General features: G+C 46.3%; 1 protein-coding gene and 1 pseudogene across 4 annotated transcripts in view; one reads left to right on the top strand and one right to left on the bottom strand.

The window, feature by feature from the left end:
- CASS4 (Cas scaffold protein family member 4) overlaps nt 1–23,891 on the top strand; it is a 48,172-nt gene extending 24,281 nt beyond the window's left edge. For 2 of the 4 annotated variants that reach the window (XM_003252969.2, XM_003252968.3), the window contains 5 exons: nt 970–1,392; nt 9,663–9,764; nt 14,374–14,454; nt 15,587–16,897; nt 21,852–23,891. In XM_003252969.2, the coding sequence (XP_003253017.2) occupies nt 970–1,392; nt 9,663–9,764; nt 14,374–14,454; nt 15,587–16,897; nt 21,852–22,259 (2,325 nt within the window). In that variant the 3' untranslated portion in view covers nt 22,260–23,891. The remainder of the gene's footprint in view (nt 1–969; nt 1,393–9,662; nt 9,765–14,373; nt 14,455–15,586; nt 16,898–21,851) is intronic. The other 2 variants (XM_030825746.1, XM_012511735.2) reach the window with 2 other exon arrangements.
- On the bottom strand, nt 22,940–23,096 carry LOC105740666 (annotated as a pseudogene).
- Nucleotides 23,892–25,792: the final 1,901 nt, after the last annotated feature.

Raw genomic sequence — 25,792 nt, 5'->3', positions numbered from 1 at the left:
ATAACAGTCACAGCTGCCTGTACCAAGCACTTACTAAATGCCAGGCACCTGTACATGACCGAGAGAGAGATACCCATATGTATACACAGTATATAATGGATTGCTATATATATATGTGTGTGTGTGTGTGTGTGTATATGTATATATATAGGATATATGTTGTGTACATATATATATATATCAACCCATCATATATAGTGTTTGTGTATATACATATTATATATATGTATATGTATGTGTGTGTATATATATATATATATATATATATATATCTCAACCCATTTAATTCTCACAATAACCCCATAAGGTAGGTATTACTATTACTACCATTTTACAGATGAGGAAACTGAGGCTTTAATAGGGTAGCTAATTTGCTCAAAGGTACACAGGTAGGAATTTCTACCCACTATGCACTATGCTGCACTGAACTAAATAACTACAAGGGTCATAATTTCCACAAATTAAAACAGGGCCATGACCCAGGAGTTGGAAACCAGCCTGGGCAATGGCAAAGCCCCTTCTCTACAAAAATGGAAAATGTAGCCCGGTGTGGTGGCACGCATGTGTAGTCCCAGCTACTTGGGAGGCTGGGGTGGGAGGACTGCCCGAGCCCGGGAGGTCGAGGCTGCAGTGAGCCAAGATTGCACCGCTGCACTCCAGCCTGGGCAACAGAGTGAGACCCTGTCTCAAAACCAAAAACAGACAGGGCCATGAAAGCATATTAGGACCATCCAACCTCGTCTCAGGATACAGGTAAGTCTGCCCTGAGGATGTGACATTTCACTTAGACCCCAAGGATGTGAAGGAACAAATCAGGCAAAGAGCAGGGACAAGAGCCTCTGGGGTGGAAGAAATGAAATGAAAGGGCATTATGAATTTGCTTGAAGCTTTCTAAGAGAGTGGGATTGGTGTAGCGGTCACTGGCCATGGTGCTAAGAGCAAATTCTCTTCTCCCCTCTCCACCCTCAGGCACTCCTGGCCAGGGCACTTTATGACAACTGCCCTGACTGCTCCGACGAGCTGGCTTTCAGCAGAGGGGACATCCTGACCATTCTGGAGCAACACGTGCCAGAAAGCGAGGGTTGGTGGAAGTGTTTGCTCCACGGGAGGCAAGGCCTGGCCCCTGCCAACCGCCTCCAAATCCTCACGGAGGTCGCTGCAGACAGGCCATGCCCCCCATTCCTGAGAGGCCTGGAAGAAGCTCCTGCCAGCTCAGAGGAGACCTATCAGGTGCCCACTGTACCCCGCCCTCCCACTCCAGGCTCCGTTTATGAGCAGATGAGGAGTTGGGTGGAGAGGCCCCAGCCCCCTACTGCCCAACTCTATGAATTCCCTGACCCTCCCACCAGTGCCAGAATCATCTGTGAAAAGACTCTCAGCTTTCCAAAACAGGTACGCATACTTCCACCTACTAGACATGGGTTGAGGGGCATGGAAACACCCAGGGGCCTAACTACTTCTTGAGTCATGGGTGTCCTTCAGATCAAACACGCAAAATTGGAGCCCAGATTGCTGGCGATCATGCTCAGGGAGCTTGTGTGCCAGGTTGGGGTGGAGAACTCAGCGGCCTCCACACCCTTGTCGTTGACACCCTTGGCGCCGCTGTGATTCCCCAGCTCTCCAAGGCTGGGCACACTCTGCGGGAAACGGAACGCTTCGCTGAGCTGTGTGGGAAGGCACTGAGGATGTTGATGGCAGCCTTTTCACAGGATGAAGGATCAGCAGGACTCCCAGTGACAAATGGCAAGGTGGGGTTTCCATGGGTTCAGAGGCAAGAAGTTACACATCACATTTGAAATGTATATTCCAGGCCAGGCACGGTGGCTTCCACCTATCTATATTCCCAGTACTCTGGGAGGGCGAGACAGGAGGATCATTTGAACTCAGAGTTCGGGACCAGCCTGGGCAACATAGTAAGACCCTGTCTTTACCAAAATTTAAAAATTAGCCGGCATAGTAGCACACACGTGTAGTCCCAACTACTTATGGGAGGCTGATGCAGGGGGATCGGTTGAGCCCAGGAGGTCGAGGCTGCAGTGAGCTATGATTGTGCCACTGTGCTCCAGCCTCAATGACAGTGAGAACCTGTCTCAAAAAAAAAAACAATGTATATCCCCTTCAATGCAGAAATTTTATTTCTAGAACTGCTATGGAAATATACAAGCAGGCAAATATATGTCTGGATGAGGAGGCTGTAGCCATTATGGCATAGAAAATTCAAAGAGGCCTAAAACTCAAAGAGGCCTAAACAGTTGGATTAGTTATACATAACTTGGCATATCACCACAGTAAGCTGCTGTGCAGTTGTTAAAAAAAAAAGAAGATGAGGCATTTATAAGAGGGAAGAAAGATCTATTTAAACAAAAACCAAACAGATATAAACTCAAAAAAGAGGCAGGGCACAATGGCTCATTCCTGTAATCCCAGCACTTTGGGAGGCCAAGGCGGGCAGATCACAAGATCAGGAGTTCGAGACCAGCCTGGCCAACATAGTGAAACTCCGTCTCTATTAAAATACAAAAAATTAGCTGGGCATGGTGGCAGGCACCTGTAATTCCAGCTACTCAGGAGACTGAGACAGGAGAATCACTTGTACCTGGGAGGGGGAGGTTGCACTGAGCTGAGATTGTCCCATTGCGCTCCAGCCTGAAACTCCATCTCAAAAACAAACAAACAAACAAAAAACTCTAAAAAGGAGTTCTGTATATGAGTGTGTGTATGCATGTGTGCTCTTACACTGAGACTGAGAAGAACAAGCTCCAGGGATAGTTACCCCAAGGAAGGGGAACTGGTTAAAGAGAAAACGAAAGAGGGCAGTAAGCTGGGGCCTGTATTTTATTCACTCCTGTGTCCTCGGCACCTGAGACCAGGCCTGGCCTGGGGTAGGTGCTCAATACATATCTGACAAACAAATTAGGAAGTTGATTTTTATGTCATATTGAACATGTATGACATCTGTAATTTTTTAAAATATCAATTATTTTGTTTTTTTGAGACTGGGTCTCACTCTGTCTCCCAGGCTGGAATGCAGCGTTGCAATCACTCTTCACTGCAGCCTCAAACTCGTGGCCTCCAGCAATCCTCCTGCTTCAGCCTCCCAAAGTGCTGGAATTACAGGTGTGAGCCACCATGCCTGGCCTAAAGTATCAATTTTTAAAAACAGAGGGAAAAGAGCATTCATTAAATGTGGAATGGGCTAGGCTTGGTGGCTCGTTCCTGTAATCCCAGCAGTTTGGGAGGCCAAGGCAGGAGGATTGCTTGAGCCCAGGAGTTTCAGACTAGCCTGGGCAACATAGTGAGACCTCATCTTTACTAATAATCATAAAAAATAATTAGGCAGGTGTGGTGGCAGGCACCTATAGTCCCAGCTACTCAGGAGGCTGTGGCAGCAGGACCCTTTGAGCCCAGGAGATTGAAGCTGCAGACAGCTATTATTATGGTGCCCCTGCACTCCAGCCTGGGTGACTGACCGGGACCCTATCTTAAAAAATAATAAAACAAATGCAGAATGAAAACTTTTTTTAATGAGGAAAGGAATTAAAGTAAGGAAGGAGAAAAAGAATGCGCTATTTCCCCCAATGCCCTGGCCTTCATGAGATGTTAAGATGTAGAGCAGATGTGCACAGGCCTCAGTCACTGCAGGCATTTCCTGCCATCAGATGCTTTGCTTTCAGCTCCCATGACACATACCACCCAGCCACAGCTCTGGCAGAGGGTCTTGGCAAGGTCTGTGTGCAGGGAAAGGCCACTCTCCCTGAGGCATGTGCTGTGGGGGCCCCAGGAATGTGCTACTCACCATTCAGGCTTTCTCCACACCAGCTCCCAAGGTTGTCTTCAAACAGGAAAGTGTGATTCCTTAGAAGATTTTGAATACTTTACATTTTCTAACTCCCTGGGCTACAAGACATAGAACCAGACAGTTGTTACATAGAACAGCTGCCAGCACAGGCACTTGCTACAAACACCAGGAGGAAGCTGATGGAGCCTTCTGAAGCAGTCAATGAGGTGGACACTAACTCTCTTTTCTGGAACAACTGACCCCGATCTAGGCCTGGCATGCCCAGCTGCTGTCTGAGCAGCTGACTTGGAGCAGGGCTTTGCTGAGGTTTCTTCTAAGAACAACAAGTGACATTAGCTGAAGTTAATTTGAATTTCTTCCAAAGCCATGAAAAGACAAAACAAAAAATCAATAGCAATTCCTTCCTCTCCCTGAAAGGAAAACAGACGCGCTGTCCTCTGTTGGTTGACCAGAGGACCCTCGAAGACCACTTAACAATCAGTTAAGTTTTCTGATCCACAGAAAAGGCTGGCACCTCCTCCCTGCTCATGCCACTCAATACAGTGACAGGCCCCTACAAGGTACTTAGTAAATAGCTGTTGCATGAATGAAATTGACCAAACACAACATAAGGTTTCAAAAACGTGGAGTCCGCTATCAACCGCTAGATTGACATCCGTGTGAAAGGAAAGATGAGTTTACTATTGAAACTTAACTTTGAAAAATGATCAGGGCATTAGCAATGAGATTTGCCCTTGATGTTACGTGCATCAACCATTTGAGCCCTTGCTTGTGCAGGCTGTGACAAACAACAGAAACCACAAGGAAATTCAGGGGGGGTCCCTTTAACCACTGAGCAGAGTTCTTGAGGTGGCCATAGTAAAACCCCCCGGGGGAATTTCCTGCCTTGTTTTCCTTCCTTAAGTTCTCTCCATGTCTGCCCTACCTACAAGCTTGCTCCCTTCCTAGTTATTTACTTAAAAAAAATTTTTTTTTTTTTTTGGAGACAGAGTCTCCGTCTGTCACCCAGGCTGGAGCGCAGTGGCATGATCTCGGCTCGCTGCAACCTCTGCCTCCTGGGTTCAAGAGATTCTCCTGCCTTGGCCTCCCAAGTAGCTGGGAACACAGGCTCCCACCACCACGCCTGGCTAATTTTTTTTGTATTTTTAGTAGTGACAGGGTTTTGCCATGTTGGCCAGGCTGGTCTCGAACTCCTGACCTCAGGTGATCTGCCCACCTCGGCCTCCCAAAGTGCTGGGATTACAGCCGTGAGCCACTGTGCCCAGCCTATTTACTTAAAAATTGTTTTAATTTATTGGCTGGGTGCGGTGGCTTATACCTGTAATCCCAGCAATTTGGGAGGCCAAGGCGGGTGGATCGCCTGAGGTCAGGAGTTTGAGACCAGCCTGGCCAACGTAGTGAAACCCTGTCTCTACTAAAAACACAAAAATTAGCCATGTGTGGTGGTGTGCACCTATAGTCCCAACTACTCAGGAGGCTGAGGCAGGAGACTCGCTTGAACCCAGGAAGTGGAAGTTGCAGTGAGCCGAGATCACGCCACTGCACTCCAGCTTGGGTGACAAGGGGAAAACTCTGTCTCAAAAAATAATAATAATTTTTAATTTCTTGCCTTCTCTGTGCTTGGAGTCTCTTAGCAAGAGATGTGGTCTGTGGCTTACAAGTCAGGAATGCCATCTCATTTGGCTTCTGGGGCAGCCAATGTTGCACTGGGTGATTGGGGACCTCCCAACAGCCTCTGTGTTTCTCCTTCCTCCTCTGTATTGAGAGAAGGTTGGACCCCGTCTTTTCTAAAGTCACCTTCAGTTGTACCTTTTGGTTTTTCTAAATACTTCTCTTCTTCCTCTACTCTGAGAAGGAAGGAGCTAGAAGAACTTGAAGACCAGTTAACAATCAGTTACAGATTTTCTGATCCACAGAAAAGGCAGGCATCTCCTCCCTGCTCGTGTCATCTAGCCGTTAACCCTGAGGCTAAATCCGCCCAGAAAATACATTCCAATTGGAAGTGGCTGTTGGTAGACAGGGCAACTCTGAACCACTGGTTTTGAACTGTTTTCCCATAGCAACTTCACAGGCTTGGAACACAGCCTTTGTGAGGCATTTCACGGACTCCTTTTTATATCTGTGTTGACAGTCTGTGGACTAAGAGTGGCCCCAAATTAACATCCAAGAAGGTGGAAACGTCATTTTTCTCAAGTTGTCGTAAGAGAGGCGTCTATGTGTCAGAATCAGACATCTCTATAGCTGGGTGCCATCTCTGCATATCTTTAGATTAGAACAACTCTGCATTTTACAGGGAGGACATTAATTCCCAGGGAGGTGAAACTGCTCGTGCAGCCACACAGCTGATGAAGCACGACTTCCATCACCCCCCAAAACACAGCCCTTATTCCTTGATCTTCTTTCACCTGACTCTATGGCTGACGCTATTCTTTCTGATGAACACTTTATTGAAATTTCACCTACAGATGCTAAGTTACAGCTCAGTAACTTATATCCAGACCACGAAACAACAAAACTACCACCCCAGAAGCCTCCAGTGCATTCTCTCTGTCACTTCCCCACTAGGGTAACCACTATCTTGAGCTTTGTTTTACTTTTTATCCCAACTTCCTTAATATAGTGTGCTGGCCTAATTAAAAAAAAAAAAAAAAACCCACCACATCAAGAACATACTTGACTTCAGTTTAAATTCAGAAGGGACTCTTGTATTTCAAGAGAAAAGGGCCAGATTTCCTGGTGAAACTGCTCTTGGATCCACTAGTTCCTGAACTGGAGTTTCCTTCTGTCTCCCTAAACCTTTCGAAACTGTGTTTCTCAAACATGTTCCTTAATTGATCGCCATACTGGGCCTACGTTTTCCAAGAAGCACTGGGCATTTTTGAGCTGGCTTCCTTCCATCTGAAATGTCATATGTGGGAAAGTCCCTTTGCTCTGTGGAGGTGCCCTTACAGGCAAAGGGGATCCCCACAGTCAGCCATCAGAATAAAATGGGCCTGAAGTCATGGGGAGGAATGGGCCTTGGGACAGCATTTGGAAAGGGTCTGCCAGGGGAGAAAGCTTGGTGTGTTCAAATAAGTGAGAGCTGGGAGGGAGGAGACATGGAGGTGACAGCCAGTGGTCCGGGACACTCACTCAACATCCCTGGGTGTGGCGGGTGCATAGCTTGTCAGACCAGGTAAGCAGCTTGGATTTCTGGCCTGGCGCGGTGGCTCACGCCTGTAATCCTTCCACTTTGGGAGGCCGAGGCAGGTGGATCACTTGAGGTCAGGAGTTCAAAACCATGGCCAACATGGTACTAAAAATACAAAAAAGTAGCAGGGCGTGGTGGCAGGCACCTGTAATCCCAGCTACTTGGGAGGCTGAGGCAGGAGAATCACTTGAACCTGGGAGGCGGAGGTTGCAGTGAGCTGAAATGGCACCACTGCACTCTAGCCTGTGTGACAGAACGAGACTCCATCTCTAAAAAAGAAAGAAGCTTGGATTTCATTCAAAATGCAATGGGAAACCACTGATGGGCTTGTCCACCTAGATCAATCAGCCTGAGACCACCAGGAGCAAAGTCAGGTTTACTGAGTGTAAAGAGGAAGATCAGAGAGCAGAGGAACCACGAGGCACCTCACAAACAGGAAAAGGTAGCGTCATGATGGGATGGGGAAATCTAAGCAAAGCTGTGTCTTGATAGGCTGTGCACAACAGGGCAGGGTACAGCCTAGACGAGGGCCACTCTCCCCTTGGGAACCACGAAGCGGAGATAAAGGGGGAGTCCTGGACCGGGAAACCCCTTGTCTGAAGTGCTACATGAGGGCCTGGGAATCAAGGCTGCTTCTTGGTCAATGATTGAGATTCCCCAGGCGAGAGTGGGATGTTTCATTCTTACTGAGAGCACTTTGGAGAGCTGTGCTTCGAGAGCCTAGGATTTTAGGGAACCAAGTTCCTCAGGGAGTAAGAAAGCAGTCATCACTCAACAAAGGGGGCTGTTTTGACATGCGACAGCTGCAGCGTGTCCCTGGAAGAAATGTACATCCTGTTTGCATTGCAGCTGCTTTATCTGCGTCCAGGAGTCTAGCCAGATGAATGGCAGGGTGGATTTTTACAGTGTGCTAATGTTTACCGTCCAAGCTGTACACATCCACTCACCAAAAACAGATAAATCTAGCACGTACATTCCCAGTGCTGCATCCTGGGGACACCATGATGAATAGAGGGACCCTGACCCAGTCCTCAGAAACTGCTCCTCCGCCTGCATTCCGCTCCCTCAGCTCTGCACATTGAAACCCTAACCACCCCCTGAGCCAACTTGGAAAGCCCCCTACTTAGCAACAGCTCCTTGGGCCCCCGGTGGGAAGTACATTCTCCCTGTCCTGGACTCCGGAGCTTCACCCTGTCCTCTCCTCCAGGCCCTGTCTCACTTCCCAGCCTGTGCCCAGCCTATGCTCAGACCTCATTTCCCTCTTAGACTTTAAGCCCGTGGTAGACAGCATCTTCTACTCTAGAAAAATTCACGCATTCCTAGGCCCCTCCTAGAGACGTTCTAGTTCAGGAGGTCTGGGTGGGAGCCTTGGCAGCTGTATTATTTTAAAGTTCCCCAGGGGACTCGGATCCCTGGCTGGGTTCGGAAGCTGCTCTGTGGCACCCAGTGTGGTATCCACCATTGAGCCGACATCATTGAGCTCTGGAGGATTAACTTGAATCTGAAGTTCCCATTCACAGACACAGGTTCCATGGCTGAGACCAGGTTTCCCAAAGTGGCTTGAGCAATAACTGGCCAAGTGCTCTCAATAAAATGTAAATTGGGGCCGGGTGCGGTGGCTCACGCCTGTAATCCCAGCACTTTGGGAGGCCAAGGCGGGTGGATCACCTAAGGTCGGGAGTTCGAGACCAGCCTGACCAATATGGCAAAACCGTGTCTCTACTGAAAACACAAAATTAGCCTGGCGTGGTGGCATGTGCCTGTAGTCCCAGCTACTCAGGAGGCTGAGGCAGGAGAATCACTTGAACCCAGGAGGCAGAGGTTGCAGTGAGCCGAGATTGCGCCATTGCACTCCAGCCTGGGCAACAGGAGTGAAACTCCATCTCAAAAAAAAAAAAAGTATATATATATAAATTGGATGGTCAGTCCCATCCTTTGTAGGATAAAATTCAAACTCCTTCACTGACCTGCTCTCTGTTAACCTTTCCCACTCCATCTCTCCCTCCTACCCTCCCTCACTCCTCTACATCACTTTCACATTGCCAGATTCTCTTCTGCCTCCCACTGCTGCCAGCAAAAGCTGCCAGCTGCAGCTCATCTGGTCACCTCCTGCTTCCCTGCCTCAGCCCAGGTGACGAGTCCTTAGACAGCTCTCAGGCCTCAGTTTCCTCCCAGACCTTGTTGGTTCCTCCACCTTACATTCTTAAAGTCCCCTCTGCCTATTGCGTGCATGTCTCCAGTCTCAGCCTAGCTAGATGAATGTAGATGAATAGCCCAGTATCAGAGTCACAGCCTCCTGGTCGCTAGAGAACATCAGAATCCCCTGGCAAGCTTGTTAACACTGCAGGTTCCAGCCCCTGCTCAACACCCAGAGACTCCGTCCAACCCGCGTGGGCCCAAGAATCTGCATGTTAACCTGCTTCAGGCGAACTTCCCAGGTGAGGCAGATACCAGACATCATGGACCACCTGTGAGGAAGGCTGCCTCCACCAGGGAGCCTCCCACCCGTACCCTGCTGTCTTGAGAGTGAAGAGCCTGCCATCGGGGGTGCCAGGCAACCCCCTCAGCAGTGTCCACCCAGCTGTCTCTGCTTTTGGAGAGATAACTTTGAACCTGATTGTGATCATCAGAGTGACATTTCCTTTTCCTCTGCTCTCCTCCTTTCTCTCCAAGGCCATCCTCACGCTTCCCAGACCTGCCCGGGCCTCACCGCCGACTCTGCCTTCCCAGGTGTATGACGTGCCTACCCAGCACCGGGGCCCCGTGGTCCTGAAGGTGAGCCTTGTTCAGGTGCCCCGCATCATCCAGACTTCTGCGCCCAGAGTCTGGGGTTCCTGGCATCACGCCCACATTGCATTTCAGCATTACCATGGAGGCCAGGGGCTCAGCCTCCAGAATACACATCACCACTCAGAGGCCAACTTCATAACCTCCTTTTTACCCATGGAGTCCAGTCCTGCTCCAGAAAACATTATGACTACTTGAGTTCTGAATATTTTGAAATTTTTACTTTTCATTTATAATAGATTTTTTCTTTTTATTTTTGAGATGGGGTCTTGCTCTGTTGACCAGGCTGGTCTCGAACTCCTGGCCTCAAGCAATCCTCCTATCTCAGCCTCCCAAAGTGCTGGGATTATGGGCATAAGCCACCATGCCCAGCCATTATTTATAATAGATATTTAATGTATGTATGTGTGTACACACACACACACACACACACACACACACATTTTTTTTAAATGATAGTTTGAAGGATATGCACCACAGTCTTAACATGGATTATCATTGATTATCTTAACATTGATTATCTCTGGGGGAAGAAATTTTAGTTGTTTTTTTTTTTAACTTGTTTGTATATAAGTGGAACATCACATTTGTAAGACATGCTTCATGTGATCAAAAAATAGCTTCGCTCCTTTCTTAGCCCACCCAAATGCTCTGTGGTGGCGTTCTCCCCACCCACCTACCGCTGGGATCAGTAGCTCCCAACCTTCGTTGTATGCAAAAGCATCTGAGAGCTTTAGCCATCTGGTGCCTGTGCGCCAACCCCAGAGACTGTTGAATCAGGTCTAGATGGGGCCCAAACATCAGGATTTTTAAAAGCTCTCAGGTGATTGTACTGAGCAGCCAGGATTGAGAACCACAGTTCCAGTCTAAATAAAATTTCAAGCAGGCTCTGTGACTTCCTGGTCACTCATAGGTAATAAGTCACTTTTGGCCAGGGGCGGAAGCTCCCACCTATAATCCCAGCACTTTGGGAGGCCAAGGCAGGAGGATCACTTGACGCTAGGGGTTCGAGACAAGCCTGGCCAACATGGTGAAACCCCGTCTCTCCTAAAAATACAAAAATTAGCTGGGCATGGTGGTTCACGCCTGTAGTCCCAGCTAGTAGGGAGGCTGAGGCAGGAGAATCACTTGAACCTGGAAGGTGGAGGTTGCAATGAGCTGAGATCACACCACTGTACTCCAGCCTGGGTGACAGAGCAAGACTCTGTCTGAAAAAATAAAATAAAAATCAAAAATTAAAAAAAAAGAAGTCACTTTAGCCTCACTAGGCTCAGTTGAGGAATTTAATTGTCCAGGCAATAATCAAACTTTCTAGTTTATTTAAAGCTAAAGCTCCTGCTGCCTGGCTTGGGCCTGCCTGCTGGGCTGGTCTCCAGGGACTGGCTAAGTTCTCTGCTGGTTCACCCATCTCAGGTTTCTACCCTTTCTTACTCACTGTGTGGTCTCAGACTCCTGCAGGGCTCCAAGAGGCAGGCAGGGAGAAAAGTCCTGCTCACCTGGTTCTGTTGGCAGGGGTGCTAATAGCAGTGGCCAGTGTGGCAAGCTGATTCTTTCTCTTCTGGGGCGTTCCTGTAAGTGCCCCCCACCTCCTACCCCTCACCTCCTTGCTGAGCCTCTCTTACCTGCAAGTCCATCCAGGTGGACAAATGCATCTCCTCTGGCTGCTGGCTCCTCCCTTAGCTCTGGGGCAGGCAGGTCATTTCCAGCCACATCCTCCTGAGATTTCCTGAGCCATTCCTCCCTGGCTCTTGCTCCAGCTCTTGTGTGAGCCATGCCTGGTCCATGACAAACACACAAGCTCCCTTTGCCATGACAGACTCCAGGAGCACAGGCGCTTGCCTTGGGTGCAAAAGTTATCAATGGGCCGGGCGTGGTGGCTCACGCCTGTAATCCCAGCACTTTGGGAGGCCATGGCAGGTGGATCACGAGGTCAGGAGACGGAGACCATCCTGGCTAACATGGTGAAACCCCATCTCTACTAAAAATACAAAAAATTAGCCGAGCATGGTGGTGGGCGCCTGTAGTCCAGCTACTTGGGAGGCTGAGGCAGGAGAATGGCGTGAACCCGGGAGGCAGAGCTTGCAGTGAGCCGAGATCGCGCCACTGCACTCCAGCCTGGGCAACAGAGCAAGACTCCGTCTCAAAAAAGAAAAAAAAAGGTTATCAATGAAGACACACTTGTATGACTCACTTCACTCACTTCGCCCTAATCCCAGCCCCACTAGACCCTGTCTTTATGTAAAAGTGTGACATTTTGTTCACCATGATTTTTTTTGCATTATGATTTTTTAAAATATTGCATTTTAAATAGTATTTACCTTGATGACTGAGTTTTTTGGTGCCCTCTTAATATTGTGCCCAAGGCAACTGCTTTGCTCTCCTCCCCCTGGTCCTGACCCTGAGAACAGGCCATCCACAGCACGGCTGCCACCTTCTCTCTTTTCACCTTTCCCAAGCCAGGGTCAGCCCCCATCCACTGTGACCCCAAGCTCAGGGGATACAACTCAAGTCATTGAATGGTCCCATGGGAGCACTTAATGGTTTGCTTTTGGGGAGCGAAAGGCAACCCCCACTACACTGCACCCCATTTCCCAGCTGAGAAGAGCCCTCAGGAGACTCACAGCCCAACTCCCTCTAAAGAAACCCCTTCCAATGTCCAACTATTTCTTCTTTCTTTGCAAAACCTATTTTGGTGCTCTCTTGCCTTGCTTTGCAATTTGTAACCTGTTTTTTGTATCCTAATATGTATGTTTTTTAATTACTGTACATATTACATATATAATATGTCATATCATATATATATATATATATATATCTCAAGCCACTGAAGGAGTTTGAGGAGGGGAGTGACAATCAGATTTTTAGGAAGCACACATCATCACTGGCCATCAGAGAAATGCAAATCAAAACCACCATGAGATACCATCTCACCCCAGTTAGAATGGCGATCATTAACAAGTCAGGAAATAACAGGTGCTTAGAGGATGTGGAGAAATAGGAACACTTTTACACTGCTGGTGGGACTGTAAACTAGTTCAACCATTGTTGAAGACAGTGTGGTGATTCCTCAAGGATCTAGAACTAGAAATACCATTTGACCCAGCCATCCCGTTACTGGGTATATACCCAAAGGACTATAAATCATGCTGCTATAAAGACACATGCACACATATGTTTATTGCGGCACTATTCACAATAGCAAAGACTTGGAACCAACCCAAATGTCCATCAACGATAGACTGGATTAAGAAAATGTGGCACATATACACCATGGAATACTATGCAGCCATAAAAAACGATGAGTTCATGTCCTTTGTAGGGACATGGATGAAGCTGGAAACCGTCATTCTGCACAAACTATCGCAAGGACAGAAAACCAAATAACGCATGTTCTCACTCATAGACAGGAATTGAACAATGAGAACACTTGGACACATGGTGGAGAACATCACCCACTGGGGCCTATCATGGGGTAGGGGGAGCAGGGGAGGGATAGCATTAGGAGATATACCTAATGTAAATGACGAGTTAATGGGTGTAGCACACCAACATGGCAGATGTATACATACGTAACAAACCTGCACATTGTGCACATGTACCTTAGAACTTAAAGTATAATAATAAAAAATTAATAAACTAATTACACAGATAAAAATAAATAAATAAAAATAAAAAATAAAAAAGATTTTTAGGAAGCACAGGGCCTGGCACTTAGGTCGTTGCTAAGATGCACATTTATCAAATGAGTCTCTCACACCCTGTTTTTATTGCTGTTGTGATGTGCACGTGTCATCCAGCTTCGTGTCTGGTCATTAGTGTGCACTCGTTAAATATTTGCAGAATAAATATGAATGATAAAACAGGAAAATTTCTACTGAGAAAAAGAAAGAAGACATATTAAGTCTCAATCTCATTTATCCTCTGGCTTAATTTTAAGACAAACTCAAGATAAATTACCATTTTTAATTTAGGCAACTGCAGTTAAGGCTCTGTTGTTTTCCCCCCAACCTTTGGTTGCAAAGTCTCTCTTTTTTTTGTTTTTGAGATGGAGTTTCGCTCCTGTTGCTCAGGCTGGAGTGCAATGGCACGATCTTGGCTCACCACGAGCTCCACCTCCCAGGTTCAAGTGATTCTCCTGCCTCAGCCTCCCGAGTAGCTTGGATTACAGGCATGCGCCACCATGCCAGGCTAATTTTGTATTTTTAATAGAGTTCTCCATGTTGGCCAGGCTGGTCTCGAACTCCTGACCTCAGGTGATCCGCCTGCCTCAGCCTCCCAAAGTGTTGGGATTAGAGGCATGAGCCACCGCACCCAGCCGAGAAGTCTCTTTTTAAAGCACAAAGTCCATTGTTGAATGTATACCCTGTTATGGGAAAAACTTAGGACTGTAATGTCCCCTGCGCTGCCTCAGACAAGGAAGGCGGGGGACGCGTCACCTAGATTTCCACCATTAGACCGTCATGACCAAAAGCACCAAAAAGTCTTCAGGAATTTGTGTCTTCCTTTGGAAAAAAAACATTGGAATAGGGAGCGTTTGTGATGTGTAGTCATTAGGAAAGAAACATCCAAGTTGTCTGCCTTTGTGGTCTTTCCCCAGGAGCCAGAGAAGCAGCAGTTATACGACATACCAGCCAGCCCCAGGAAGGCAGGACTCCATCCCCCAGCCAGCCAAGCAAGTGTAAGTATAAAGAGGTGCTAAGGTGCGGTGTTACGAACACATAAAAATCCTCTCAGAAATGTTATTAGCTTGGGGCCAGGCGCGGTGGCTGAAGCCTCTAATCCCAGCGCTTTGAGAGGCCAAGGCGAGTGCATCACCTGAGGTTGGGAGTTCAAGACCAGCCTGGCCAACATGGCAAAACCCCGTCTCTACTAAAAATACAAATATTGGCCAGGCGTGGTAGCGGGCGCCTGTAATCCCAGCACTTTGGGAGGCTGAAGTGGGCAGATCACTTGAGGTCAGGAGTTCAAGACCAGCCTGCCCAACGTGGTGTAACCTTGTCTCTAATAAAATACAAAAATTAAAAAAAAAAAAAGAAAGAAATGTTATTAGCTTGGTCAAAAATTAGAATGCAAATTCCTCATAACAGAGACCTTTTTGCATTTGAGGTAAAACCTCTCATTGCGCTTGTGTTCAGGAATAGGACTAATTATGTGGTTGGGATAAGTCATTTAACTTCTGTTTTTATGGGCTGGGAGTATTAAGTGAGATAATCCTGCAAAGGACCTGGGACAGTGCCTGGCACAGTGCGAGATTATGTAATGGCTTCTTATTATGACAGACCTCAGGGGCGTGCTGTGATACAGTACACTTTTATCTGTATTGGGCAAAGGACTTTATTTGAAATCTGTGTAATCTATGTTTATAATTGGATTCTACCACATGTGTCCCACAGACACACTTACACCCAAGGTCATTAGGGAACATCTTACAAGAAAGCTGGCATTTCGCCATGTCAGGGGGATGCACAGGAGTTTGGTGGATGGAAAAGAAAGGGTTGCAAGGGCATTTAGAGCAGAGAAAGCAGTTTGGGTAAAATGAAATATAGTGGCATGAGTCAGCGTTCTAAGTTCAGGGGAAAGTAAACAGCTTGGGTGGCTGGACCTGTAAGCAGATGGTGGCAGACAAGGTGGGGTCAGCGTGGTGGAAGTGGAAAGAAATGAGCCTCAAAAGAATTGTGAAGGACCTTGAGTGGTAACAGAAATTGGAGAGCCACTGAAGGAGCGGGGGAGTGATGATGAGATTTAAATAAGGCACTCGCACCCTCTTTTGAAAGCTACTAACCCGGCAACTCTGTGTGGTTCTCCCACAGGGGCAGGGTGTTCCCCTGATATCAGTGACTACCTTAAGAAGAGGCGGCTACAGCACATTACCAAATCCTCAGAAATCGGAATGGATTTATGACACTCCAGTGTCTCCAGGAAAGGCCAGCATCAGAAACACGCCTCTCACCAGCTTTGCAGAAGAATCAAGGCCCCACGCTCTCCCCAGTTCCAGCTCCACTTTCCACAATCCTCCAAGTGGCAGATCCAGGTCCCCCACTTCACAACTGAATAACAATGTGCCCAAGCAGAAAAAACTCAGTCTTCCAGAAATTCCTTCTTATGGCTTTCTTGTACCCAGAGACACATTTCCTTTAGATAAAGATGTCAGCTACAAGGTTCCTTCAAGCTTTCTGATTCCCCGAGTGGAACAGCAGAACACCAAGCCCAAAATTTACGACATCCCTAAAGCAATGTTGAGTGTTTCTCAGGCTGGGAAGGAGCTGGCGAAAGCCAAGGAGATGTCAGAGAATTCCACGGGCCATAATTCCTCATGGTTCTCCAGACGGACAACTTCCCTATCTCGTGAACTGGACAGATTATCAGGTTCCAGTTCTGACAGCGGAGCTAGCGTCGTTTCTTCGTGCTCCACCACATCCACCGACGACTCCTCCAGCTCTTCCTCGGAGGAGTCAGCAAAGGAGCTCTCCTTGGACCTGGATGTGGCCAAGGAGACAGTGAGGGCTCTGCAGCACAAGGTGGTCAGCTCTGTCGCTGGCCTGATGCTCTTTGTCAGTAGGAAGTGGAGATTCCGAGACTACCTGGAGGCCAACATTGATGCAATCCACAGGTCCACTGAGCACATAGAAGAATCTGTAAGAGAATTTCTGGATTTTGCCCGAGGAGTCCATGGGACTGCCTGTAACCTCACTGACAGTAACCTTCAGAACAGAATTCGGGACCAGATGCAGACAATCTCCAACTCCTACCGCATCCTGCTTGAAACAAAGGAAAGCTTGGATAATCGCAATTGGCCTCTGGAAGTTCTTGTGACTGACAATGTCCAGAACAGCCCAGATGACCTTGAGAGGTTTGTCATGGTGGCACGGATGCTTCCAGAAGACATCAAGAGGTTTGCCTCTATTGTCATTGCCAATGGAAGGCTCCTTTTTAAGCGGAACTGTGAAAAGGAAGAGACTGTGCAGTTGACCCCAAATGCAGAATTTAAGTGTGAAAAATGCATCCAGCCTCCCCAAAGAGAAACTGAATCGCACCAAAAGAGTACCCCTTCCACTAAGCAAAGGGAAGATGAATGCTATTCTGAACTATTAAAGAAAAATAGAGCAAATATCTGTGGACAGGTGAGTTCAGAGTTCCAAGTGATCGAAAAAGGGGCTTCAATTTTACCTGGAGTAGTGGCTACTAAGATGCTGAGACTCTTTTGATAGTGTATAGGCTTTGGGGAGACACTGGTTCCATTTTCTAGAAAATAAAATTTATGAAAGTAAAATTCTTGATGAAATCTTATTAACAAGTCAGATAAAGATAGGTCAGCAGAGGCAGATAGGTCAGTTGATTTGGATTTCTTCCGAAAACTTTTGGCGCTCAAGTTTACCATGATATTAGAATTAAAAGGGATTTTTAAATTTTTTAAAAATCTATTTTCTGAGTAGATTTTTAAAACCTCACCACCAAGTCTCCTTGCATTTTTGAAAGTTATAAATTTAGTCATTCTCAGTGTGTTTCTTAGCAACGAAAGAGGAAGTAGAAACATTCTTTCAAATTGCTCATGGTCTGATCAGCCTCCAGACTTTAGCTACTCTTAGAAATACTTTTCTGAGGCTGGGCGTGGTGGCTCATGCCTGTAATTCCAACGCTTTGGGAGGCCAACGCAGGAGGATCCCTTGAGGCAGGAGTTTGAGACCAGCCTGGCCAACATGGTGAAACCCCATCTCTACTAAAAATACAAAAATTAGCCGGGCGTGGTGGTGTGCGCCTGTAATTCCAGCTACTCAGGAGGCTGAGGCAGGAGAATCACTTGAACCCAGGAGGCAGAGGTTGCAGTGAGCTGAGATTGCACCACTGCACTCCAGCCTGGACCACAGAGCAAGACTCTGTCTCAAAAACAAAAAAAAAAAAGAAAAGACAGAAAGAAATACTTTTCTGGATGAGTTCAGACATTATAGAGCGAGATGCTTCAGTTCAGGGATTGTGAGCCTTAAGAGGCCCAGAAGTCACTTGGGGGCTGTGTCAAGGAGATAATTTGGTGCTTTCAGCCCCAACCTTTGTGTTCTGCCGAAATGCCTGGTGGTGTAGGAGCTTTAACATGTTCTAGAAATTTGGATGTTTAAAATTTACATACACATATATATAACTTTAAACAAAGCCATGTGGGTCATTATATCAGGCCATGTTGATTGGCAAAATTCAGCCTTTGGGCGGCCAAAGTCTCCTTTGGTTGAGAAAAGGAATCAGTAGGCAGAACCATCAACAGAAAATATGAGAAAGAATGCTCAAGTCTAAAGTGAACTTAAACAGTTCCACCGTAGTGTAAAACACCACTCGATTTGGTAATTTGAAGGGATTTTATTTTTCAGACATTGCCTAACTTAGAAGAGAAAGAGAAACCTATCTTAGAACAAAGGTTAGATGAAAACAAAGACTTAGGAACCATGGTGAGCCATAGCACTCACTCTCTACAGCCTCTGATTCCTACGCTCTATTGCTACATTCGTCTCATCACGCTACGGATAGGTCAACATTACAGCCATGACCCACATGGGTGAGAGTTCGTTTCTGTGATTCTTTGTCCTTTATTTTAGCAAGAGAGTCCTGGAGATCACTGAGTCTAATGAACGAACCCCAGGGAATGAAAGTGAAGCATTAACCATTACTGAAATGACTCCAGGCACTCTGCAAGGTTGTTGTGGGTGGTACTGATGGGGCTAAATAGGACTGACTCAGTTCCTCTTTGACATTCTGATTTAATGTTTCTGATTACAACAGGAAATCTTGATTTGGGGCTTGTATATCTTCAACACCTCTTTTACACTTGATGTTCTTCCTTTTTTTAAAAAAAAAAAGTCAAAGATGTTATCATTGTGCTTATTTTTATTGGTTTCCTTCTATTTGTGGTAAATGACAGTAGTTTTCCATTTACCATTTTTCACGGTTTCCTTTAAATTAATGTAAGTAAAAACAATGGGTCCATTTAAAGAAAAGGAATGAAGCCAGTAGAAGTTAAGAGGAAGGCGGAAAGAGTATAACTTGTAAGGGTTGTAAAGGTTGTCTCTGAATAACTGAAGCTTGGGAAACTTACCTAGGTTATAGGGCAGATGGGGTAGAGGGTGGAAGAAAAGGATGTCCGATGACTAGGATAAGGTCATGTACCTTCTCAGAGGCAAACTAGGACAAGAATTCAGGCCTCCTGATGCTCAGCTCCCTGAACCCCAAACACTAGTCTTTGGGCCTGCCATATTGCTGACAGTCATGCTATTTTGTTCAACATTAAGTACACCTTAGACTAGTGGTTCTCAAATTTGAGTGTATCACAATCACCTATGAGCTTTGTTAAAACTCACATGGCTGGCCGGGCACGGTGGCTCACGCCTGCAATCCCAGCACTTTGGGAGGCCCAGGCGGGTGGATCACCTGAGGTCAGGAGTTTGAGACCAGCCTGACCAACATGGTGAAACCCTGTCTCTACTAAAAATACAAAAAATTAGCTGGGCATGGTAGTGGGCACCTGTAATCCCAGCTACTTGGGAGGCTGAGGCAGGAGGATTGCTTGAACCCAGAAAGCAGAGGTTGCAATGAGCTGAGGTCGTGCCACTGCACTCCAGCCTGGGCAACAAGAACAAGACTCCGTCTCAAGAAAACAAACAAACAAAAACAAACAAACTTGCATGGCTGGGCCCCGCTCTCAGAATTTTTGATCTAGTAGGTCTGGGGTGGAGCATAATAATGTGCATTTCTAGCAAGTTTGCAGGTGATGTTGATGCTTCTGGTCTAAGGACCTCGCTTAGAAAGCCCCCGCTTTAGAGTGACGGCATTTCTCAGTGGAGGCCCGGGGCACCATTGGCCACCGGGTGGACAATTCTCCACTGCATGGTGAACCGTTCAGCATCCCAGAACCCCTGCCCGCTCACTGCCTGTAGAAGTCCCTAGTCAATGCGATAACCAAAACTATCTCCACACATTTCCAGCACCCCAAGTTAAGAATCATAGTACATTTTTCACCTCCCTACAGTTAATATTTTCACTTAAGATGCTCATAATATGATGCCTACATCATTACTTCTCGTTATTTCTAAATTCTTCTTTTTTTTTTTTTTTTTTTTTTTTTGAGACGGAGTCTCACTCTGTCACCCAGGTGGGAATGATGCAGTGGTGTGATCTCGACTCATTGCAACCTCCGCCTCACAGGTTCAGGTGATTCTCCTGCCTCAGCCTCCTGAGTAGCTGGGACTACAGGCACCCACCACCACATCCGGCTAATTTTTTGTATTTTTAGTAGAGACAGGGAGTCACCATGTTGGCCAGGCTCATCTCAAACTCCTGACCTCAAGTGACTCTCCTGCCTCAGCCTCCCAAAGTGCTGGGATTACAGGTGTGAGTCACCATGCCCAGCTCCCTTTTTTTTTTTTTTTTTTTTTTCTGAGACAGTGTTTTGCTCTGTTGCTGAGGCTAGAGTGCAGTGGTGAGATCGTGGCTCACTGCAGCCTCCACCATCCAGGTTCAATTGATTCTCCCACCTCAGCCTCCCAAGTAGCTGGGACTACAGGCCCACACCGCCATACCTGGCTAATTTTTGTTTTGTTTTGTTTTTGGTAGAGACAGAGTTTCGTATGTTGCCAAGGCTAGTTTCGAATTCCTAGGGTTAAGCAATCCTCCTGCCTCGGCCTCCCAAAGTGCTGGGATTACAAGCGTGGGTCACTGCACTCAACCTGCTTCATTCTTACACTCCCTGCTTCCAAGGTCCATCTGAACTGACATCTCAATCTTTCCTTCACTTTCTATAACAAAGACAATCATTGTTTTCATTTTCCAAATATGCAATTCTAATAATGAATGTGCTTCTTCGAAGTATACCTTCCTCCTCCTTGTCAAGTTAGACAAGGAAGTTGCCCCTCCAACCCTACCAGCCCCTGGAGACATAACCCCCTTCTGAAAAAATCAGTTGTATGCCCTATCTGTCTGAATGCTTCCGAGCTGTGAATTTTGAGATAATAGGTAAATGTGAGCATGGGAAATTTAACGGAAAAAAAGCGAGTTTCAGACCTAGAGCTCCAGATCTCTCATGTGCTAATGGAATGGCCAGAGGCAGCCTTTTCTCTTCTCTGAGCTTCACCTTTCAATTGTTACCTGGAGTTGTGGCCACTAAGTTGGGTACTGAAAATCTTTGAGAGTATGTGGGATTTGGGAGATGTTGGTTCCATTTTCCAGAAAATAAAATTCATGAATGTAAAATTTTGATGAAACCTTATTAGCAAATATGATAACTATTTTAATATTAAGGCAAAAAATAAAATAAATAATAACATTAAGGCAGATAGGTCAGGGTATTTAGTTTCTTCTGGAAATGTTGGGGGTTCTGGTATACCTTTGATACTGAAATCAGAGGATTTTTGGCTTTTCAAATTTTTTTAAATCTGTTCTTTGAGAAAATTTTAAATCTTACCAAGTTTTCCTGCATTTTTAAAAGTTACAAATTTAGCTGGGTGCAGTGGCTCACCCCTGTAATCCCAGCACTTTAGGAGGCTGAGGTGGGCGGATCATTTGAGATCAGGAGTTCAAAACCAATCTGGCCAACATGGTGAAACCCCATCTCTACTAAAAATACAAAAATTAGTTGGGTGTGGTGGCAGGTGCCTGTAATCCCAGCTACTCAGGAGGCTGAGGCAGGAGAATTGCTTGAACCCAGAAGGTGGAGGTTGCAGTAAGCTGAGATTGCATCACTGCACTCCAGCCTGGAAGACAAAGGAAAACTCTGTCTCAAAAAAAAAAAAAAGTTATAAATATAGTCATTGCCAATGTGTTTCTTAAAATGGGTTTCTTGTGGTTGGTTTATTGAGATGATTGAATACAATTATATATGTATGTATTACAATATAATATTGTATATATTATATAATTACAGTGTCTTGAAAACATTAATTGGTTAGACAACTGTTGCAGTATTGGGCTTCCCAAATCAAACCATGCTTTTAAAAAAAAAAAAATAAAGTCTTGCAAATCTAGCCAAAACAGGAAAGGGCAGACAGCCACAGCCCATTGATTGAATCTCCTATCTATTTTCTTCCTTCCCTTCTTTAGAATCCTGGCCCTCTTATACCCCAGCCTTCGAGTCAACAGACTCCTGAGAGGAAACCCCGCTTATCTGAACACTGCCGGCTGTACTTTGGGGCGCTCTTCAAAGCCATCAGCGCATTTCACGGCAGCCTCAGCAGCAGCCAGCCCGCGGAGATCATCACTCAGAGCAAGCTGGTCATCATGGTGGGACAGAAGCTGGTGGACACGCTGTGCATGGAGACCCAGGAGAGGGACGTGCGCAACGAGATCCTCCGCGGCAGCAGTCACCTCTGCAGCCTGCTCAAGGACGTAGCACTGGCCACTAAGAATGCCGTGCTCACGTACCCCAGCCCTGCTGCGCTGGGGCACCTCCAGGCGGAGGCCGAGAAGCTGGAGCAACACACGCGGCAGTTCAGAGGGACACTGGGATGAGGACTCTCTACCTCCCTTCCTCCTCTGCTCACCTCTCAGCTTCACACCCACAACTTGTGCAACTCCGTCCTGTGGGAAAAGCCAGCCAGGGCATACACCGATGAGCTGAAACAGACCTGGTGCTCAAAGCTGTTAGTACCAAGTGGCTAAGCAACCCCAGGGCATTGACTTACCCCACAGGGGGTCAGGAAAGAGAGTCAGGTATGAGGTAAAGACCTTGTGAAGTTTAGCATATATGGAGTATGCAGTATCAGCTTGAAGTGACTTCGTAGAAATAATATTTTATATTGATTAAATGTGTGCATGTTTTGTTTGTTTGTTTTTTGAGACAAAGTCTCGCTCTGTCACACAGGCTGGAGTGCAGTGGCGCGATCTCAGCTCACTGCAACCTCCGCCTTCTGGGTTGAAGCAATTCTGCCTCAGCCTCCCGAGTAGCTAGTACCACAGGCATGCGCCACCATGCCCAGCTAATTTTTGTATTTTTTTTAATGTAAGGTCTCACATATTTATTACTGAACCCAGCCAACCAATGCGTTCATAACAGATTCAGAGAGAAAAAACATATTCCCAATAAAACATGTACAACTCTCCAGAGAGTTGTGACATTTTCAGCTTGATGTGGTAACATGACTGCGACCTTCAGACAGCATAAATATGTGTGCCTTCTCGTGTGCAATTCCTTATAGGGCCAGCTTGGTTCTTCTCCAATGTCTCCTTTTGGAGTCGTACCTGATTTTATTACCAGTTTTCATCTTAATCCACTGGGGAGTGGGGGCGATTTTGTTTTAATTTCTTGGTCAGGAATCACTTAATCCTGAAAGTCTTATGAGAAGACATGGCAAGAAGCGGAGTCAAGCACACACCATGATGGCAGAGAAAGGAAGAGCTAATTTTTGTATTTTTAGTAGAGTTGGGGTTTCACCATGTTAGCCAGGCTAGTCTGGAACTCCTGACCTCAGGCCATCCCCCGCCTCAGCCTCCCAAAGTGCTGAGATTACAGGCGTGAGCCACCATTCCCGGCGTGTACCTGTTTTAAATTCACTCATTTAACACTTATGTATTGGATGCCTACTACACGCCGAGTTCTAGGTACTGGAAACATAGCAGTGTATCAGATGCCTTGCCCTCTTGGAGCTTATAATCTAGTAGGGGAGTCAGAGAGTAAAGCGATGAAGAAATACATACACAGTATAGCAGGTGCCAGGAAAAACGTAAGTAGGGGAAGCGCAAGAAAACTTATCTTAAAATGGTTAATTTTTATTGCATCCACTAGATAATAGAGTAAGTTTTTTTGTTGTTTTGAATTGAATTAGTTCTGTGAGATTGGTACAAATTATGTACGTGTCTTGCACCCATAAATATAAAATTTTTGCTATGTTACTTTAACCTAAAGATAGATGTTATATTTACGACATAACATGATCTGTTGGGTTCTCTATTAATTTATTTCATGCATTACAGATTCTGGGTTGATAAATTCAACTCAATTTGAAAAATTTTATACTTTGTCTCAAATCTGTTACAATTTATATTGGTTGGTGCAAAAGCAATTGTGGTTTTTGCCATACCATAGAAAAACCACAATTGCTTTTGCACCACCCTAATAATATTAAATATAATCATGACTTTAAACATCATTTGCAGCATTCTTTTTTTGGAAAAGCCTTTGATCTGTGTCACCCAAGTGAAGCCTCCGATGTTTATTTTTGTCACTCCCGTGCTTCTCCCTGAAGTCTGCAGGGAGATGGAGTAGAGGCTGCGCTCTTAGGCACCGGATTGGGGCTGGAAAACAAAGTCATCACCTGTGGTGGTGCAGACAGGAAGGCGTGGTGTGGACAGGATGCCCATCATTGGGCACAGATATGAGTGGCGCGGAGCTCCCCTCAACTCAAACCACCTCCTCTTCCTCTCCTTGTAGCTGAGTCCTCAGCTCACGTTGCCATGGTTACATCATCACTTCATTTTAAGTGAAGGTTTGGGTCTCCTAAATGCATAAACACCTCTACAGCTTGGAGGAGCATCTCCAGGCTGTAAGTCACCTGAAATGATACCAAGTCCAACTCCTATCTGCTACTCTTTCCTTGGTAGGCACTTGTAAAATGTTGACTGCTGGAGGCTGGTTATTTTTATTAAGTTAGTCTCAGGGTCCTTAAAAGAAGGATCCCATCTTTGTGAGGGTTGGTTCTCTACGACTGGACAGAGGCCCTCCGGGGGTCTATTCTTTGAACAGCCATGATCTGCATCAGTTAGGACTTCTCTTACAAGGGATAGAAAATCATATCCAATCTGTCTTAAGCCGTAAAGGAAATTTATTAACTCATATATCTTAACATCATCCAGAGGCAAACTAGCCGCAAGGCTGGCTGGTTTCAGGGGCTCCAACAGTGTCATCCAGGACCAGTTTCTCGGTCCCACTTGCTCTGGGTTAACCCCCATGATTGCAAGGTGGTTTTCCCAGGTTACACTCATCTTGATTCTTGGCCAGAGGAGAAGAAAAGGCCTTCATTTGGCTTGGATTGGCTTAGATCAGGTGCCTGCTCCTTAAAGCTCCATGATAAGCAGGGCATGGAACACCCAAGTTAATTTAGATCTGGAATTCCTACCCACCCCACACTCACTCTCCCATGGGTCCTGAGAGGTAACGGGATTGCTTTTTCAAGCACTGTGATGGGCCTGAGGTTTCATCTTTGAAATTAACAAGTTAGCCTGTCACCATTTCATGGATGCAGACAGAAGACATGAGATTCTGGGATCAGAGACTATGTCAGTGGTCCCCAATACCACCTCCAGGTCCAATGAGTCACCAGGAAAATTCACAGGACTCAGAATAGAGTCACACTCACAGCTGTGACTTACTATGTTGAACAGATGCAAAGTGAGATCAGCAAGGGGAAGAGGTACCCAGGGTGAAATCTAGGGGAGACCAGGCACAAGCTTCCAAGAGTTTTCCCCCAGTGGAGTCACACAGGACATGCTTAATTCGCCCCAGCAACACTTATGCCAACATGTGTGAAATGTTGTCAACCAAGAAAGCTCATGAGAGCCTCAGCAGCCAGGGTTTTACTAGGGGCTGATCAGGCGGGAAGCCTCTGTCTGGCATGAATCAAATTTCCAGACTCCTAGAAGGAAAGCAGGTGTTCAGTATGAATCATGTTGTTTGTACAAACAGTTTAGGCACAATGAGCCATTCTTATAAATTCTGGCAATGGTGGGAACCCTCCCAAAATCCAAGTTTCCATGCACCAACCGAAGGTCAACCTTGCAGGCAGGCCTTCATAAGGATATTTGTCAGGCCTGCAGTGTTCATTCTTTTGTGCATGGAGACAAAAGACTCTTTCTCCTGGCATTGCAAGCAACTTTGCTTCGCCTTCACATCATTTCCCATGTCCCCCAAGTCCCAGGGAGTGATGCAGTGGTGGGCTCAGGTGGATGCTGAACACATAGGTTTGTGACAAAGCCAAGGAACCTTAGCATAGGAATCCCCAATTTTTTTAACGGGCTCTGAGCAAATCTGACCAGGCTTGGCCTCAGAG

This window comes from Nomascus leucogenys, chromosome 13, assembly GCF_006542625.1.
Source record: "Nomascus leucogenys isolate Asia chromosome 13, Asia_NLE_v1, whole genome shotgun sequence".
Classification (NCBI taxonomy): domain Eukaryota; kingdom Metazoa; phylum Chordata; class Mammalia; order Primates; family Hylobatidae; genus Nomascus; species Nomascus leucogenys.
The sequence above is the reverse complement of the archived record's forward strand: the minus strand, read 5'-3'. Positions and strand labels throughout refer to the sequence as shown.